Here is a 17,778-nt window from a genome sequence, read left to right on the forward strand (position 1 = left end):
CCCCCCAGGAACCATGTGACCCTTGGCTTCACCTTCTGCTGGTAACTGTATCTTGTCTGGTCACTGTGTGCAACGCCCTCACCCCACGATCATAACTGTATTGACATATGGTTTGGTCACTGCCCTACCTCCAGCCTTCTGCTCTCTTCCTTCCATTGTTTCCAATGGTGCAGATATCCCTTTTCTCACTACCATACCATACCTTTCTTTCACTTTTGTCAATACACATTAACATACAGCTGTATCACTGCAGATTGTACCTGTATAAAAGGTGCTTCTCTACCATTGCTCTTGGTCAGCTTACCAACTAGGACCCTCTCTTTGTCTGTCAGTTCACCAGTATACCAGTATGCTCAATTAACCTCACATCACCACAGCAAACTTGAGTTCGACCTCTGTGAATTTCTTCAACAAAAGACATTAATGTTTACATCTCAACCTGCGTGAGCACATCCATATTCTGTTGTGCACAGTGCCATGATGTAGCTGGTAGAAAGAAAATATGTAAGGTAAGATAAAAGGAAAAATATATATATTTTTTTCCATTTTGAGTGGAACTGTCCCTTTCATAATCTGAATTTGCAAAGTAACAGAGTTATCAAATAAATGTAATGGAGTAAAAAAAGTGCAATATTTGCCTCCAAAATGAATTATAAATACCTCAGACTTCTCATAATTAAAAATAAAATAAATTGTGCTTAGTTATCCCACACGGAAAGAAAATATATGAACAAATATGTTTTTTTATCTATGCCACATATATTTTCCAACATGTGTGCACATATTCGAAATTGGTTCCATATGTCTTTCACCTATATGTACATATATATCCATATATGCACACATATATTTACATATATATGTATAGCATATATGTGTGCAAAATTATGCTATGCATAGTGTTTTCAAGGTCTAGAATGAACGTCCTTACTGAACAACATACTTGTTTTGTCAGCCATATGGGGATATTTTTATGGGAATATATGACAACACTACGATCTTAGGTTGCATAAAACATTCTAAAGTCCACTTACTGTAATGAACTCATTTTGTTCGGCCGCGATGTAGCAAAATTCCAGCACAAAAGAGGAAAAACTTTTCTGAATGTAAACACTAACCAGCTGCATGGAGACACCAGGATCAGCCGAGGTCTTTGGCTTTGCTTCCACGTTGGAAATGAGGAAAATCTCGATCGTTTGTTTTTACCGAAGCGATCATGTGAACGATTGTGGCAGTTAACGTCACAGCACGTTTGCGCCGTGTTTTAACTTGTTTAAACAAAACAACAGAACACAAAAGCGGCGTCACGCTTGCAGCCAGCATAAAGACGCTTTTCAGTTTTCCGCAAAGCCCACAATGCATTGCGGTTTTCCCACTCCGCTACGTCACGCTTTCGAGCCCGATAGCCTTCTCAGCCGGGTGTCTCGGTTCGGCTTTATGAGTCGGTAGTTCGCCCGTCGCCGCAGTATGGATCGAGTTGATGATGGATGATAGCGTGTGAGGCCACTTAGAAACTGCTGCGTGCAATAAAACAATCAGAAGCTATTGTCTTATACATTGAATTTTCTTCTGCAAACCTCAATCTGCATTGAATTAAAATAAGTACAATCAACACATTTTGTTTCAACATATATGCACATTACATAATTTGCAAATAAAGTGAGATATAAGCATTATGTATGGCATATATGCAAAAAGTCAGACATATGAGCTGTATATAAGGCATTCTGTATGACATATATGCACCTGACTGTGGCATATATGTGGATATATAAGTCATATATGACACACATATTTCCTATCCACATACATGCACAAATATGACCCTAAATATGGCATACATGCAACATATATTGTGCATATATTCTATTTGGATATATGTTATATATATTTCCTTTCCGTGTGGGATACTGCACATTTGATTACTGGTTATTCCAAATTTTGACACTAAGATCTCCATTTTCCTACAAACGCAACTCTGTTCTAAATATCTGTTTCAACTGCTTAAGAGGAAATATGATTTGCTACAAGATTGATATTGTAATTTGTCGCTGTCAGGTTTTGCAAACAGAGTGAAAATATCTAAATACTGTGTGTCAGAATCTCACCAGCAATGGCAGCACTACTGCTGTGACACCAGTGTCTGTCCAAATCTACTAAATCTACTGAGATTTAGGTGCTATTCACTGCTTCTGCAACATGCTATTATCTACCTTAGGTGTTCCATGTACAAATCTGTTCATTCATGCATTTGCAGCAGGACTTTTTCTGAGTCGGTCTGCGTGGTATCCATGCTGTGCTTGCGGTTGTGAGCAGGACCAAAGTACCTTCAGCTGAGCTGTACTGACATCAGGGTAAACAGAATGGCTCAAACAAAGAAGAAAGGCATTGTGTACAACACTCACAAATGCTTTCCATTCAGTAGCTCCTGTGTGAATTAGATGTGTTTAAACTGTGTTAAATTGTTATGTTCTCACTCTTTCATATGAAGTCAAAAAAAAAATAAAAAATTACTCATAGTTTTCTGATCTGATCTCCTTTATTGCTACTATCATTTTATTGTTATTTTATTTGCTCAATGACACTCAATGCTCATGTATTTCTCAGCATTTATTAAGTATTTTTATTGCGGACATAAAATTCTTTCCTGGTAGCAGCTGTTAAAGTACAAAAAGAAGCTCCACAAAGGGTTAAGTTAGACACTGAGGTCAGTCACCAATGGTTGCTTTGCTGATTAAAAGAAGATGCATCAAATTTTTGAATTGTTTGTGATAAATCAGCTTTTTAAACATTTGTGGGGACTCATACAAATGATAACAGTAAGGTAACATTGAGACAAATGTGTGAAAATTTGTTTTTTACACCCTTTTTCATCGCCTTTTTCATATTTCCACATTTTTCTGTTTTAACAATCTGTTTCTATGGATTCTTTCTTTCTGACACCTCACTTTGGTCTTGCTTATTTCATGTGTTGCCACCACCCCTCAGTTCATTTCCAGTAGTCATGTGAAACAGTGAATGTAATTGCTCCGGGGGACAGCTAGTGATTGCTATGAAAGAAAGAACACAATACCATCACAGTTTCTGTCACATGTACCATGTTAGCATTTCTCCCTGAATGGTTTTTCTTTACTGAAGACGAGAGCAGAATGAAGGGGCTGGCTAATCGCAACAGGTTTGACCCACTTTCCAGGAATTAGACCAACAGCGGCTTTAAGCAGGTCAATATGAAGCAGTGGTCCACAAAAGCAGTAGATTTTGCAAAAGAGAGGAAAAGAAAAAGAAAAGAAAAAGAAAAGAATAAATAGTTCAAGCCCCATTTCCCACCAATGTTTATACTCACTAGACCCACTTTGCCCGTTCACCCAAACGCTGTGCCGTAGTCAGTACAGTTCTGTATCAAACAACACTGAACCTCTCGGTGTTATGTAATGTCTGGTAAACAACATACAGCAGCAATGGATCTTTTCATCCACTGGATTATCAGGGAAACCTGTTCTAGCATCATTCACTTGGTATGGATAATGAAATATTCAAATTATATAGTACATGAAGATGAAACATGAAACAAACACCAAGGTCCACTTTCAAGTTTCAAACCATAAAATAGTCTTCACTCAAGCTGTACCAAAAAGACCCTTGCGTTTAATTTGTAATAACTAGCCGTGCTCAAATGACAAGCTCACCTCTAACTACACTGGTGCTTCATAATCATTTATTATTATAGAACTGTCTTTTTTAAGAACGGAGAAAAACAAGTTGTTAAAAATGCATCAAAAGATGAAAGGTTCTGTGTAGATCAATAGAGCCAATAAGCAACATCAGTCTCTGCCACAGGCTGAAGTCACTAAACAGTTCATTAATGTGGCAGAATGAGCACTCTTCACACTGTTCTGTCTATATTTTATTTACAGGTAATGTTACAGTGCAAAAAATGTACTCAATGAGAAACGCAAGGTGATTTTTTTCAATCACAGCCACAGAGTGCTGTAAAGTGAACTTTGCTGGGGAGGGGGGGTGGACCCAGTATAATATCCTTAGTCATCTCACCTCTAATATTACCTTTGTTTCCCACTAAAATGACCTTTAAAGGCCACTCGTAATCATTTAAGATAGAAATGCCATACCTGTGCTGAAATAAGGCAGGCACTATACATGAATGTTGACATATATTTTCTTGTACAAAAATAAAGAAATAAAATGAAAAAAATATATACATGTGAACACCAGGCATCATCAGTCTGTGTTCCTGGTCAGACCTTCTGTCTTCTATAACAAGAATAAAAGACACTCATTTCATTTCATGTTGAGACCTGGACTCAACATCAACTATTTCCCACCACGCTGCTTCCATCATATATATATGTATACATACATATATAAAAACATAGATACCACAATAACATGACCTATTACCTATTATATTAAAATCCATTTCAGTTCTGTTTCAGTTCTGTGTACCTCTGGAAATGCTGATTGCACTCCCAGCTCCAACCTTGATATGTTGCTGGAAGTCAGTACCCCTGAGAGAAGCAGCTGTGGTTATAACTTCATGATGTCAACACTAAGGACTGAATTCACTGAGAATTACAGGGAACAAAGTGGTACTGTGTAAGTAAAGTGCAGCAGCCAGTGGCAACGTCAACCCCACAGCTATCCATGATCTTGCACGCAATATTCCAGCAATCAAAACTATGTACATGAAATGTAGATGACAATAATGGAACCTTTGTAAACCCAAGAATATCCAAAGTTTCAAAAGCTTAACTGCCCAAAGGTCAAAATGCTTGCTAAATACGTTAACCAAGAAATGTCACCTGTATTATGCAGTGATGTGTAAGGGCGGAAACAGAAATGGTATTTACCTGTCAAAACTAGTTAAAGCCCCTCTTCTCCTCACCTATTGAGCTAGCGAATAAGTTACTGGAGATGACTACAGAGATGATCAGTGTGGCACTGATGAATGCGCTTCTATGGCCTAAATCATCCCAATATCTGCTCCCAATACAAGAGGTATAGTTCAGATAAACGAGACCACTTCTCCATGATTTTATACAGCTATTTTCTACTTAAGTGTGTCATCACTGAGAAAAGAGGTCTCAAGGCCAACGTTTCCAAGGTGACTAACAGATATTACTGAGATGAAAACCAAAGAGCTGTTTAAAATAAGTGACTGAAAGGAAAAGTTGTTGTCAAGGTGTGCGGTCTGGTGGGTCCAATATTTATCTTCTAATGCTTGTGACAAATATCTTCCATCATGCATGTCAAGCACTCTTAATCGACGAGACATTTTTCAATAATCTGACACGCCGGAAACGCCCACTGACAGATTTTAACTCAGGGTGCTGCTGTTAGGCTCTTCAGACAGGATGCCCTGCAGGCACAGCGGGTGGAGAATTTAGCCTTCCTGCGCATCTTACAGTCAGTTCATTGTTCGCTGCATAGACCGTTTGACGGTATATTAAAGAGTGCAGACAAGGCTGGTTCATTGAAAAAAAACAAAAACAAACAAACAACAAACAAACACAATTTTTAAGAGGAATTATTCATGAGATCTTAGACGAGATGTTCGTTAATTAAACATATTCAACAAGTGGTATTTGAGTACCTGATCAATGGAATTAAAAGAAGTGATAAGGTCAGATTGTGACGACGTAATATCGCAGAAGCACCAAAAGCACCTGTTGCCTTTTTTTCCCCTGAAAAAGACATCTTAATTCATACAAATATCCAGCAAAGAGCATAGGGATATTTTTTGTGAGGGGAGAACCACTTACCTCAGCGTCTTGTGAAACGGACGTCCAGTCGCTGGAGCTACACAGATTTAATAGCCAATGGGAAACACAGGTAGCCTCGCTTCAGCCAGCTCCGGTCAAACTTCTCACGTGGATAGGAAAGGAGGAGAAGCGCCGACATGTACCTTCAGAGTTCATTTCCAGTCGACTTAACGATAAGTCTCAGGCAGACCAATCCGAATCAGGTAGGAATTTTGACCTCCTCGAACATGTCTTCACCAGTCGGAATGCATTCGCGACCCCGCTGCCTGGAGATGACTGCGCGCTGGATGCGCTGGAGAAGTGACGCCGCTGCGTCCTTTCCTCGGACTGACTCTGAAGCTCTGAAGATAGAGAGACCAAGCTTGTCTTTATCGGCAGCTCTCCCCCCTCTGTCTCTCTCTCTCTGTGTCGCTTTCTGCTCTACTTGTCTCTGCCTCCCCCCACTCTGTTTCCCCGTCCCCCACCCACCCCTCTCTGGCTCTCTAATTTATGTTCAGCTGTGCTTTATTGGAATCATGTTGCATTTTCCGTGTCGTGCATTTTGTCAATAGGCTGTTGTAAGCTTTTTTAATTCAAAGTTGTAAATAATTATTTGTCTGATAGCCATCATCGATCTTTTTTTTTTCTTTGCAAAATGTGAACCCTGCTGGTGTTCTCCATTCATTCTGCATTTTGTAATAAGCTGCTCCTGATTTGGTTAATTTGGAGATAATTACCACTTTCATTTTGCTGATTTATTTCAGCCATTTTGTTGCTCTATACAAACAGCGATGTTCACTCTTCTCATGCCAGCACGGTCTCATAAAGATCCTCTTTACTTCATACAAATTTGTGTAACAAAATGTCCAGTAAAGTCCAATTTGGAACAGGCACATGATCTGGTTATATCATTAAGTTGTGGACAAGGATGGTTTTTATGGCTAATTTCGCCTTCATTTCATTCTCCAGAAGAGGTCTAAGTTACTGTTATGTTCAGACAGGAATCAGACAGTTTTTTTTGTTATACTTTGCACTAAGTCCAGGAAAACATTTGAGAAGTGTTGTTGTTGTTATTATGCACCAAATTTAGTTGTGACCTTTGTTGTATTTTAAATTGAAGTTTCCCCATCGGTGTGTGGGAACTGAGCACTTGCTGAAAGTGACATTTCTTTCTCCTGTTAAATGTGCTTGCGTTTGCTATTCGGTGAGATGTGCACCTGCATCACGTCGTATAGCTCAGCTGTGTGCTGTGGCTTTCTCCTGCGAGGTGGACTCGTTTTCCTGCTTGGCAACAACACCTTGACATCTTCCAGATCTGATTACAGCTGAAGGACAGATCAGTGTTAGGTAGGCATGTGTGAACAGAAGGTGACTGGCAGCACATTTCCACCATGTTCTTGTACCACCTGTTGTGTCACACTGCATCTGATTGCACTGGCACACCCGACTGTGAGATGGCACACATTACAAAAAGCATGCAGACCCACTGTTGAGTCCTTGAATTTTGAACAGCTTTTGCGGTGGTTGTAGTACAGTAAAGCTATCGTAATGCAACAGGTAGACAAACTGTCCCAACATCTTGGGTTTGTGCAGTTTCTGAATTGCGTTGATCTCCTCTTGGCTCACATGACTGTTTATCACTTGATCGCCAATCAATAAAGATTAGGTCTCTCAGTTTGCAGAGACATTTCTTCTTGGTATAACACCCGCTGGATGTTTTTAAACACTGCAGCTAGTCTGCTGCTGGGATGCTCTTAAGAATTTCTATAAATGCTGCCCAAATCTGTTCATTAACTTTGTCTGAGCCCATAATGTTCATAGAATTAAGAAATCAGTTTAATCTTTAAATAACCAGATTGTGTTTAGCAACTCAGGATTAAAGTCTCAAAAACTACAAAGATAACAGTACACTCTTTATGTTTATCTGGATAAAGACAAATTTATTGTGTTTATTTGTAGTAATGCCCTATGAATTTTTTGTGTAAAACATGATGTCCTAGGCTAGACAAAAGCAAAATTTTGATGATCGCACTATTTTTTTTATTCAAGCTTAATCTGAGGGATAAAAGCCAAACAATATTTTGAATTTCATACAGAATGCTGTTGTCAGAATTAATAACTTAAGGAAATCATTTTTTCCCCCCTCACCTTGTTTCCAGCTGGCCCTGTGAGTACTCATAACTGACAAATCTTACATGTTTCTCTGTTGCTATGGTGACATGTGGCACATGAAATATGAATGGCTTGGATAACGCCAGGCCAGCTACAGTGGTACTGTATAATTCATTATGGTTGTATGGTATAGTAGACATGTAACATCATGACCTGTAAACAGTGTTTTCGGCACATGGAATGCAATTTAAATTTTACTGTAAATTATTCAGAACTATTCAGAACTAAGGTAAACAGAGCATTATATGTTGGTGATTCCATGCCATGTGTATTGTGATTAAGTCCGACTTAAGTCCGATCGATTTGATTTTTCTTGCACTGTTGTTGCAATTCCTGTGAGCAATTCTGTGGTGTGGCTTTGGCCTGTATGTAAGCAGCAATGTCATGCGACTTAATATGGATTGCAGCTAATTTGTAGCGTCATATGACGAACAGTCTGCTGCTTTACATCCATGTAAATAGTTGTCCTCTGCTACAGGAATACAGACCACACTGTAAACTGCACTTTTCAACAAGTTATCACTTCAAGTGTATTTATAGTTTGAGGTATTAATTGAGGTATCAACTGAGGTATCAATTGCGATGACAGTAGACAGTACAGCACTCACATGGCAAATGACTGAGATGACCCATAGCCAACAAATATAATGATGTCAGCAATAGCAAGTCAACCATATTATTGCTGTTCAAAAAGCCCTGGTGTTGCAAGTGTGTGTCAGTGAAAATTGGATCAACTCTAATACACGTGTGAGATGCCAGGAATCCTCTGTGCGGTCAGAAGGCTTTAGTAGATCTTATTTTAAATAGCTTACTTCCTTATTTCATTCCTTGGTGGGAGCTTAACAGGGATTACAGGACTGCTTAGTGTACACACCAAGGTGGCTAAATCTGAAAATGCCATTGACATGCAAAAAATAAGCATTTTTTTTAAAAAAAAGATTGCTGTCCACATTAAAATCCCAATTCCAATGGGAAACCAGGTAAATCTCTTCCTTCCTCCTCTCCTCTTCTGATAAACAACAAAATTGTGCAATTGTGCACAACTGGGTCCTCTCTCTCTCTCTCTCTTTGGGAAATGGCCCAGTAGACACCGTAAAGGAAGTGTTTTTGGATTCACCCACTCTGCTTTGGCTGTGATAAACATCTGTTCATAAAACCGCAGATGGTAGGCCAAATTGGAGATAATTTGTCATTAAACACTTTTTCAACCCAGCCCAGTGTGGATATGGCCTTAAAGAGTCTTCAGGGGGAATGTGGACACCTAACATCCCCTTCCTGTCACTCGAGGCTCGATTCCCATGCATGCTTACTACCCACAAGGTTAGATTCGAGAGGGGCGTGAATTATCGGGAGAGATAAGAATGGAGGGAAACAAGTGAAGCTCTCAGTTACTTGTGGATGGACATGCAGTGGGAGGCAGAGATCGTCAGGGAGCTCACAATAAGCATTAATGTCTGAGAGACTATGAGAAAGTACTGAGCTGTACCAGTTCTTACCCATTAACTGTCATTTTCATAAACCCTGAAAGTTCAAAAGATAAGATGATTAAGGACAAAGTCTTGATATGAAAGTGTGAATCCGGCACTAACTTACCGTATAGGCTCAGTTCACCTGGTGGATGAAAGGAATGGATGTCTCTTGATATTTGAAACACCCACTGGCAAATTCCAAAAGGCTGATGCACAATTGATCAGAGATGGAGCACGTCAAAGAGATTGCAGCTTCAATGAAAACAAGATTACCAAAGGGATTCGATTCCGATCGATACTAGACAGAACAAACAATCATTGAAAAACAATGAAATCATCTTTTGGTGTGTTTATTACCATTAGCCTTATGTTTGAAAGGGTAGAGGCTCTTGCTTTCTTAGTTATGAATAGTATAGTATATTTTGCACATTTTTTTTTTTTTGTTTTGTTTTACTGATCTTGGGAAGCATTACTACTACATGTGGTAAAAGTTGTATAAAGCCTCCTGTGTCATCAGAGCAAGCAGTAAGAGTTTACTGGAACTGAAAACTGCGAGTTTGAAACGGAAACAAATCCGCCCGTTCCTCATCTCTGTGTGAGGCTAGCTGCTCAGTGGCTGCATTAGCCCGCTCAAACTGAACTGCTGCTTGTCGTGTTATTTTGTGGTTTATATAGATGCCAGATTTTGACAAGGAAGAAGAATACATGGAGCAAAAATGATTCTTCAATCTCACAGTCACAAAGGCTCAGTGGCAGCAGCTGTAGGTTCTCAGTGCCGCTGGTTCCTGTGGAAAGTTTCCTTGTTCTTTCTGTGTTGTGGCTTTTCTCTCACCTTTCAGTAAAATGCAAGTCAGGAAGACAGGAGACTGTTAACAGCTCGTGTGCATGAATTATTTTTGCCCTTTCGTATCTTGCCTGGGGTGAGTACGGTCCTGTGCCTTGTGCAAAGTGGATCAGCTCCATCCCTGTCACTGATAATCTGAATAGAATAAATGGTCTTTCTTTGTTTGGTCTCACCGTTCTCTTAATAGTTTGTTGAACAGTGTTTTTGTATTGCACTTAACTACACTTTCACAGCACATATTGCAAGAAGGTTAACTGCAAACAGAAGCCACGCAGAAAATGAACATCCAACAGCATCATTTATTACGAAGTCATCACCACATATGATCCGAGCCCCAGATAAATAGGCTAAAGGCACAGCGACGTGTTTTATGTTAGGCTCGGTTATTCTGCTTGTCAAGGTTATTAATTATGAACAGGAAACTAGACTAGAAACGACTACACAGAGAACAAGTAAAGCACTGCCTGCTGGAAATTCTATATGATCAATATTATTGCAAGAGTTGCATCTCATATGAAGTCAAATTCATTTACTTCCAACTAGAGTTTCAACTTTTTAATTTTATAATCAGTTTAGGAAAAATGCTGTGGAGTCATACTCCCACAATTAATTGAAGAAGTGACAAAAGAACAAGACAGACACACGTGCAGCATTTATAAATCGTATTATTTCAACAATATTCACATTACAACATCAACACTGCTCTGCTAGTGACATGGTCTAATAATCCCAATATGTTGTATAGTTACTCTGTAATACATTATCGAGAGGCACTTCCAGTAAATCTGGCAATAGAGGAGCTACAGTATTGTGTCTAAATTACAAAACAGTAAAAATAAATATTTTTCTAAAAGGTTTTTGTTATAATATACTTTTGAATCTGTACAGTATATATTTTTTTTTATACAAAGTCAAACAATATCTGGAAATAAAATGTCATATTCCACTTGAACAAATACTGGTGAATCACACAATTTCCCCATTCTGTAGGTATTGCTACATGTGTTAAGTGCAAGATACTGGAGAGAAGAAAAGAATTGTGAAGTCCGTGAAGCGCCTGCTATAGTACATAAAAACATACGAGTCTTGTTTGTCTTGCTTTAAAGGTGGTTTAAAAAGTTTGTTTTGGTTTCCTTTGTGACAAACAAGGAAAGCTGATGAATATAGCATTCAAACAACGTATTCATACATACATGTGAACATGGTATGGCACAGGAGCTTAGCCGCCTTTTTAAAATGGCTGAAACAACAAACAATACAAAAAGGAATGTTTTGGTTCAAACCATCAAAAGAAAGTACAAGGGCTTCAGTCTGAGAGCAGAACAGTTGGTCAGTTCCGTTGCGGTGCTACTGCTGCCTGTTGAAATAATAACACACAGCAAAGACATGCAGGCCCCACCGAGAGCTCCAGTCTGTTAGATGAACGCTGAGATGGTTGTTATGTTGCATTACATCTGTCCTGTCTTCACGTCAGAACTGTTACTAAGTATGTGCATATCCAGACGTCCTCACCAGGTTCTGGATAACACTGACAAATAAGAAGATGCAAGAAACAGGCTCCTTTTAGGGCTCGTTTTTGTGCAAATCACAAAAAACCATAGAGTTCAAAAAGTTTCTTTGGTTTGCACAAGTTCATCCAGTGTGCAGCAATCCCCTTCTTCCTGTCATTTAACAGAAACCACTTCTACTGGCTTTGATAAAGTGACACAATTTAATCATAGACCCTGTACTTTGTTGTTTTGTGGCAAAGTTTTTACATGAATTTATAAAATGTGATTTTTTTTAATGCCACACGATTGCCTGGTAAAAACCGCTGGCCCATGTTGTAATGATGACTTGAAACAAAACAGATAACTTTATGATAAGTTTTATGATTTGGTGGCCAAAAATGTTGAGCTAATTTATTTAAGATGAAAATAAATACCTTTTTCAGTTCAGCAAATAATCGATACCATGTGTGATCAAAAAGAAGCGAATTAAATGATCTTTAAGAGCAACTTAACACCCCCTGGTTTAACTTCTCAGCTTGCTGCAATGATGTGCAAGTGTCTTCCAGGGTGTGTGAATATGCTGTGACATCACTGCTGGGTGTGGTCAGAGGTAAAAGAGACGTGCAGCTTGCAGAGAGGGCACCGAAACACTTAAACTTTAAATTGCAAGTCATCATTTGGCAAACTTTTGCAATTTGGATACATTTTTTCAGTCATTTGAAGCATTAATTTTTGCACAATATGAAAATCTGTTACAATAATCTGTTACCTAGTTATGTTATCCACCCAAACGATTACACATGGTGCTGTGATGTAATCCAGTGCCGAGTTTTCAAATTAATCTGCATTTACACTGCATAGCACGGCAAATATCACACAAACCAGTGTTCTCTGGGGTGGACTGTGCGAGCATATTTTTATACCGTTGAGAAATGAATGCGGGTGAAAATCGCCTGGACTGGGATTGCTACATTTCAAAAAAATCTAAAACTGTAAAGTCTGCTTTTGAAAATGTTGAGCAAATATGTTAAGTACTCATAATTTGTAGCAAAAGAAGCAAAAATCTGCAATAACACTGGAATGGTCTTGTAATTTCATTTCAAAAGGAAGTGAAACTGTTCTTAATAGATGGAAGGAAACTTGATCAGTTGACCACTCCCTTATGTCCCACTCAAACACCCTAAACGCTCACGCACACACAAGCTCTGATGTTTTGGGTCATTTATAACAAAAATAGCGACCTCTGATTCTGGCAGGTTTGATTAAATCTCTTTGATTGCTGCTCTGTAGTGTACACAGTTAGTGAGGCAGAGCTGGAAGCGGAGATCAGAGGAAGGAAGCGTCTTTTTTTGACTAACTTGATCCCTAGTCAGCTTTGAATTCTCCAATCGTATACATCCATCCATCCATTTTCTATACCGCTTGTCTGTCAGGGTTGGAGGGGGGCTTGAACCTATCCCAGCTGACTACGGGCAAGAGGCGGGTACACCCTGGACTGGTTGCCAGTCAATTGCAGGGCTGACACGACAGACAACCACACATGTACACACTCACAGCTAGGGGCAATGTGGAGTAGCCAATTAACATAATGTGCATGTTTTGGGGAGGAAGCCGGAGTACCTGGAGAAAATCTACACAGGCACAGGGAGAACATGCAAACTCCACACAGAAGGGCCCAGACTGGGATTCGAACCTGGAACCCTCTTGCTGCAAGAAGACAGCGCTAACAATTCAAGCAAACAAGTGAAGGGAGTGGGAGAAAGTTCCCAAAAGTACAAATGCAGAATGGGATGGTGTGAGAAGTGTGAGATGTGAGTAAAGAATCCAGTGCAGCAGTATGCACATCAGACAGCAAGTGAGGCATTGATATAATACGGTGTATGTAGGGTATTTACAGTGCATGGAGCTCAGGCTTATTCATGTTTGCTCATATGTGTGTTGTTAACAGCAGGCTTGCAGAGCTTACAGTCTGGGTTATTTTAGTATAGCTGAAGTTTGAAAGCCACTTTGCTGCACAGAAAATACACAACTGAGAGACTCCCTTCAGTGCCTTTCATGACCTACAGACGTGCAGATCGCCCGTGAATCAGCTGGTGTTTACAGACCATCTTTTACTGCTACAGTTAGTCAGGACAAGCCAGTGCCAGGAGAGGCTGTTGGAAGACATTTGGTTCAGGAGAGAACTTCAGCTGCATCTTGCTATACAGGCTACAAATACACTGCTACGACTTGTGTTGCCAGGTAAGACACACATTGTGTCAGGGGTCAGATATCACTTTGCCTTTTTTCCCTTGCTAAGCAACATTAGCTCTTTTCATAAGTCATTCTTTGTCTAGGGTTTCCATCAACACTGGAAGTATTTTTTTTATTAATTCATTTTGTGTTGTGTGAAATCCAATTCAGTTTACAATCTAAACATTCTTCTTTGAATATATCTGCAGTAGCTACTGTAAATAATAATACTAATGAAAGAAATCAGACTTTGAACACCTATTAACAGCTTTCAGCTTAAACTGAAACAATAAGCTCAGGCTTTGGTTAGCGCAGACTTTCTTTTTCATTACAGTATAAACAAGCTCAACCACTGCACCCTTAAGCAGTCAAGGGCATTATGTTGCACGGTTTAGCCTTCCTTTGCACAATGGGCATTTTGATAAAAGTGCAATGGATACAACTGAGGATTTAGACAGTATTAAGGTTAACAAAACTCTGAGTTAAGAATTTGGGTCACAGTAGGGCAAGTTCAGCCAGTTAAAAACTTAAGTGTCTGCAAACAAGCTTGTTTAGTCTGTATTTATCCATCATCATCTGTGAATAATGTCTAATGGACCCGGTTGCATAAAGTGTTTTGGAACTTTGGATGATGGATTTTTTTTTTTTTTTTTGATTGCTGTGTTTGTGCCAGTTTTGCTGTTCCTCTCCGCCGTCATTTCAGGTAATGATCACAGCAACTGACCCTTTCCTGGGAACTCACCTCCACTTGCAACTTGCATGGCTTTAAAAATTGTTTGTCTGCTATATTGTCTCAGGATTTTTACAGACTCTCAACAAAACCCAACACTCATGAGCATTTTGTGTCATCCCATGTGGACACCAACTAATCATTGAGGGATTCTGCTGCTGATATGTTGCAAATTCCCTACCCGCTACAGAGCTGAAGCCCGATTACCAATGCTGATACCCCAACAATCTCACTCTCACTCGCCACTCTGTTTGTTTAACTGTCCACGTCTACCTCACTTCTTGAGCCTGCCCTCACTGTCAGCCAAATAAAAAGTGTGGTCAAAATGCAAGGAATACTTTCAATTGTACTAAAAATGTGCCCTTGTGTTCTCTTTGCAGTTTTAACACAAGGTATGATTGTTAAGTGAAAACACAAAGCATCCTTAAATCTAGGTCTGAAAGAGTACCCCTATTGCTTTTCTGGCGTCAGATGAAATACACTGTACTGTGCATCTCTATAATGCACTGGAAACATAGATCTACACGTGATCTTGAGTCCAACTGAATTGGTTCATCTTCAAAGAGTTACATCTTGAGGAATTTGCTGAAATGTGAAAAAATATGTGAAACCTTTCTAACCCTTCATAAGCAGCTACAAGTCAAGCTAAAAGGCTTCTCCCTCTCCTCCTTCCTTTTTAATTACTATGCCTCATTACTAAGGCGGTTCCCTTCATCACCACCGATCTGAATCTCCAAGGACATCAAAGGAGAGCACCGACATGTTAAGCCATACGCTACATCATCTCTAAGGGTTACAGATAGAGAGAGAAAAAATGAGAGGTGTGGTGACTCTGCTGGCCTGTGATCAGATTTCTGTTGCATTTTTGGCCAACATATATCTTTAAAAAGACATTAAGCTGACACATGACAGTGTTTCGTCAAAGCACATTTTTCTCCTCATCTGTGTTTTGTCTTACATCCTTCATTCTGCCTTTTTTGTTTGCTCTCATTGAGGATATACAAAAAAAAAAAAAGAAAAAAAACCCCTGACAGTGTCACAGATCAGAGATTAGGTTTGCACTCTCACTTTAGAAAGTGGGGTATCCAACTCAGAAATGGTTCTTCTTCTTCTTATTTTTTTCCACATTAATTTCCAAAAACTGAATGATTTGATTGTGACTGAGTTTCCTGTGGTCATGGAGCAACCCCCGGACAGTAATAGGATCTAGAGGGCAGATTTTTTTTTTTAATGTCTTATTGACGTAAATCCTTGTGGGTGATTTGGAGCTGTGAGTCAGCTCTCAGCTCAGGCCACTATGGCTTACTGGATTACTTTACTTTCTGAAACATTTGACCTACATACCAGGCTATAAATTATATTGCAAAGAAGAAAGAATTCTTGTTATTACTAAGTATATTACTGTAAATTTTAAGCAAACACATTGGGAAGTGACATGAACTGTGGGCATATGTTTACTAAGCAAAACACATTACCTTATTATCTGGTTTTGTGTCTTATAAATTAGTTTTAACATGATCACACTTACGACTTGTGTTATAATAAAGGACCCAATCAGAAGGCTGACAAGCAGGCAAAAGGAAAAGTGTACACTATAGTGTGATCAATGACCGTGTAGTTCCCTTTGTGATTTACCACATGTCTCTGTGGATATCTTAACTGTAAATTAACAGCATCTACAACAGCACAGACAGAAACTCTTAACAAGTGGAAAGTCAAAGGAAAGATCGTTTTTTTTTTTCTGTGGGTTTCTACCTTCCTGAGTTGTGTGGCCTGGAAAGTGATAGTTGTGCTGGACTGGCTGTGAGTAACAAGAGACACGGAAACGACATGTGACAAAGGTCAAAGTTAGTTTGACATGAACACAACCTTGTCTTTTATGTTTTTCCTTGAGTGGGAATAAAGCTTTTACAGCAACAGGGATCTTTGTTAAACTTCCTCTCTATTGCGAGTATGGATTGTGTTTCTGCTGCACTGTTCTGTGTGTGTGTGTCTGAAGCTTATGGGTGTGTATCTGTATACACAATGTACTACAGCTGGCTCGTTTTCTTGTCTCCCTCTGAAATCCCCATAGCTGAGCCTCAGTGGACACAGCCTTTTCCCTGGCTTTTATCCCATTGTCTTGAAGGAGAAGGGGCTTGTTGCACATCCTCAACCAGCTGGGCTGCTCCACAGTGTGATGATAGCTTGCAAGCAACAAGAAGGGGTATATTACTCACAGGTAGAGTGAAATCTGTGAATCAGCTTGGTTGGTCCATAGAGCAGGATGGACAGCCTGGGTGATGGCAGGGCACCAGATCCAGACAAAAACAAACACTACAATGAAAACAAATACGGTCGCAATCATCCTCTTTTTCTTTTTCATCTTCTTATTCACGCCTCAGTCACTTCATCTTTTGCTCATCTAGCCTCTCTCCCCTTGTCAGTTGAACTGGGCATGCATCATCCCTGTCCTCAGACCCAGTTTTTGTTAGGCACGTATTACCCAAAACTTCTTCTACAGTGTTGTGTCAAAGTGATGTGCTGGCTACCATATCAAGAGTTTAGTTAGGAAAGAAACAAACATTTTTAGACAATGTTCAGATTCCTGGTTTAAGAGGATGTCAAAGTTAATAATATCACTCTGGGTCCCCATCTTTTTCCCCTGAAGTCTCTGATTGCAGAAGGATATCCTCTCCCTCTATAGCCGGCTCCACTTCCCTTTCATCAAGGCCACCAGTCGACTCCTCCTCTTTGCTTGCTTGCTCCTCCTCTTCCTCATGAATGGCTGTGATTGGATCGGTGGGGCAGCTGATGCAGTTCGGGTCTTCTTTCTGGGTCTCCTCCTCGACTTCCATGGTAAGAATTCTCTTCCACATTTCATGGTTTTCCAGAAGATGCTGTGTGATCTGGCAAAACACTTTCCTCCTGCTCACCTTCTTGGTTTCTTGTCGCTCTGTTAGACAAAAAGTCAAGAGTTAGAGAAGTTCCACAGTTGGGCATGATCTTGTTTAGTTGCAGAGAGACAGGTGACTGCACAGATTAAAGGAATGAGACGTGTGTTTTTGGTGAGTTTAATTAGCTTTAGAGGTGCTGGTGGGCAGAC

At 39.7% G+C, this 17,778-nt stretch overlaps 2 protein-coding genes across 5 annotated transcripts in view; both read right to left on the bottom strand.

Moving 5' to 3' along the window:
- Positions 1-6,376, bottom strand: part of LOC124059118 (solute carrier organic anion transporter family member 1C1-like) — a 29,677-nt gene extending 23,301 nt beyond the window's left edge. For 2 of the 3 annotated variants that reach the window (XM_046388892.1, XM_046388894.1), the window contains exon 1: positions 5,778-6,376. The gene's annotated coding sequence lies outside the window, so the exon portion shown is untranslated. Of the gene's footprint in view, positions 1-1,034; positions 1,175-5,777 lie in introns of those variants that run through there. The other variant, XM_046388893.1, reaches the window with a different exon arrangement.
- Positions 6,377-14,528: 8,152 nt separating this feature from the next.
- Positions 14,529-17,778, bottom strand: part of LOC124059120 (cGMP-inhibited 3',5'-cyclic phosphodiesterase A-like) — a 49,107-nt gene continuing 45,857 nt past the window's right edge. For both annotated transcript variants that reach the window (XM_046388897.1, XM_046388899.1), the window contains one exon: positions 14,529-17,628. In XM_046388897.1, the coding sequence (XP_046244853.1) occupies positions 17,312-17,628 (317 nt within the window). In that variant the 3' untranslated portion in view covers positions 14,529-17,311. The remainder of the gene's footprint in view (positions 17,629-17,778) is intronic.

This window comes from Scatophagus argus, chromosome 5 (genome assembly GCF_020382885.2).
Source record: "Scatophagus argus isolate fScaArg1 chromosome 5, fScaArg1.pri, whole genome shotgun sequence".
In the NCBI taxonomy this organism is placed as follows: Eukaryota; Metazoa; Chordata; class Actinopteri; family Scatophagidae; genus Scatophagus; species Scatophagus argus.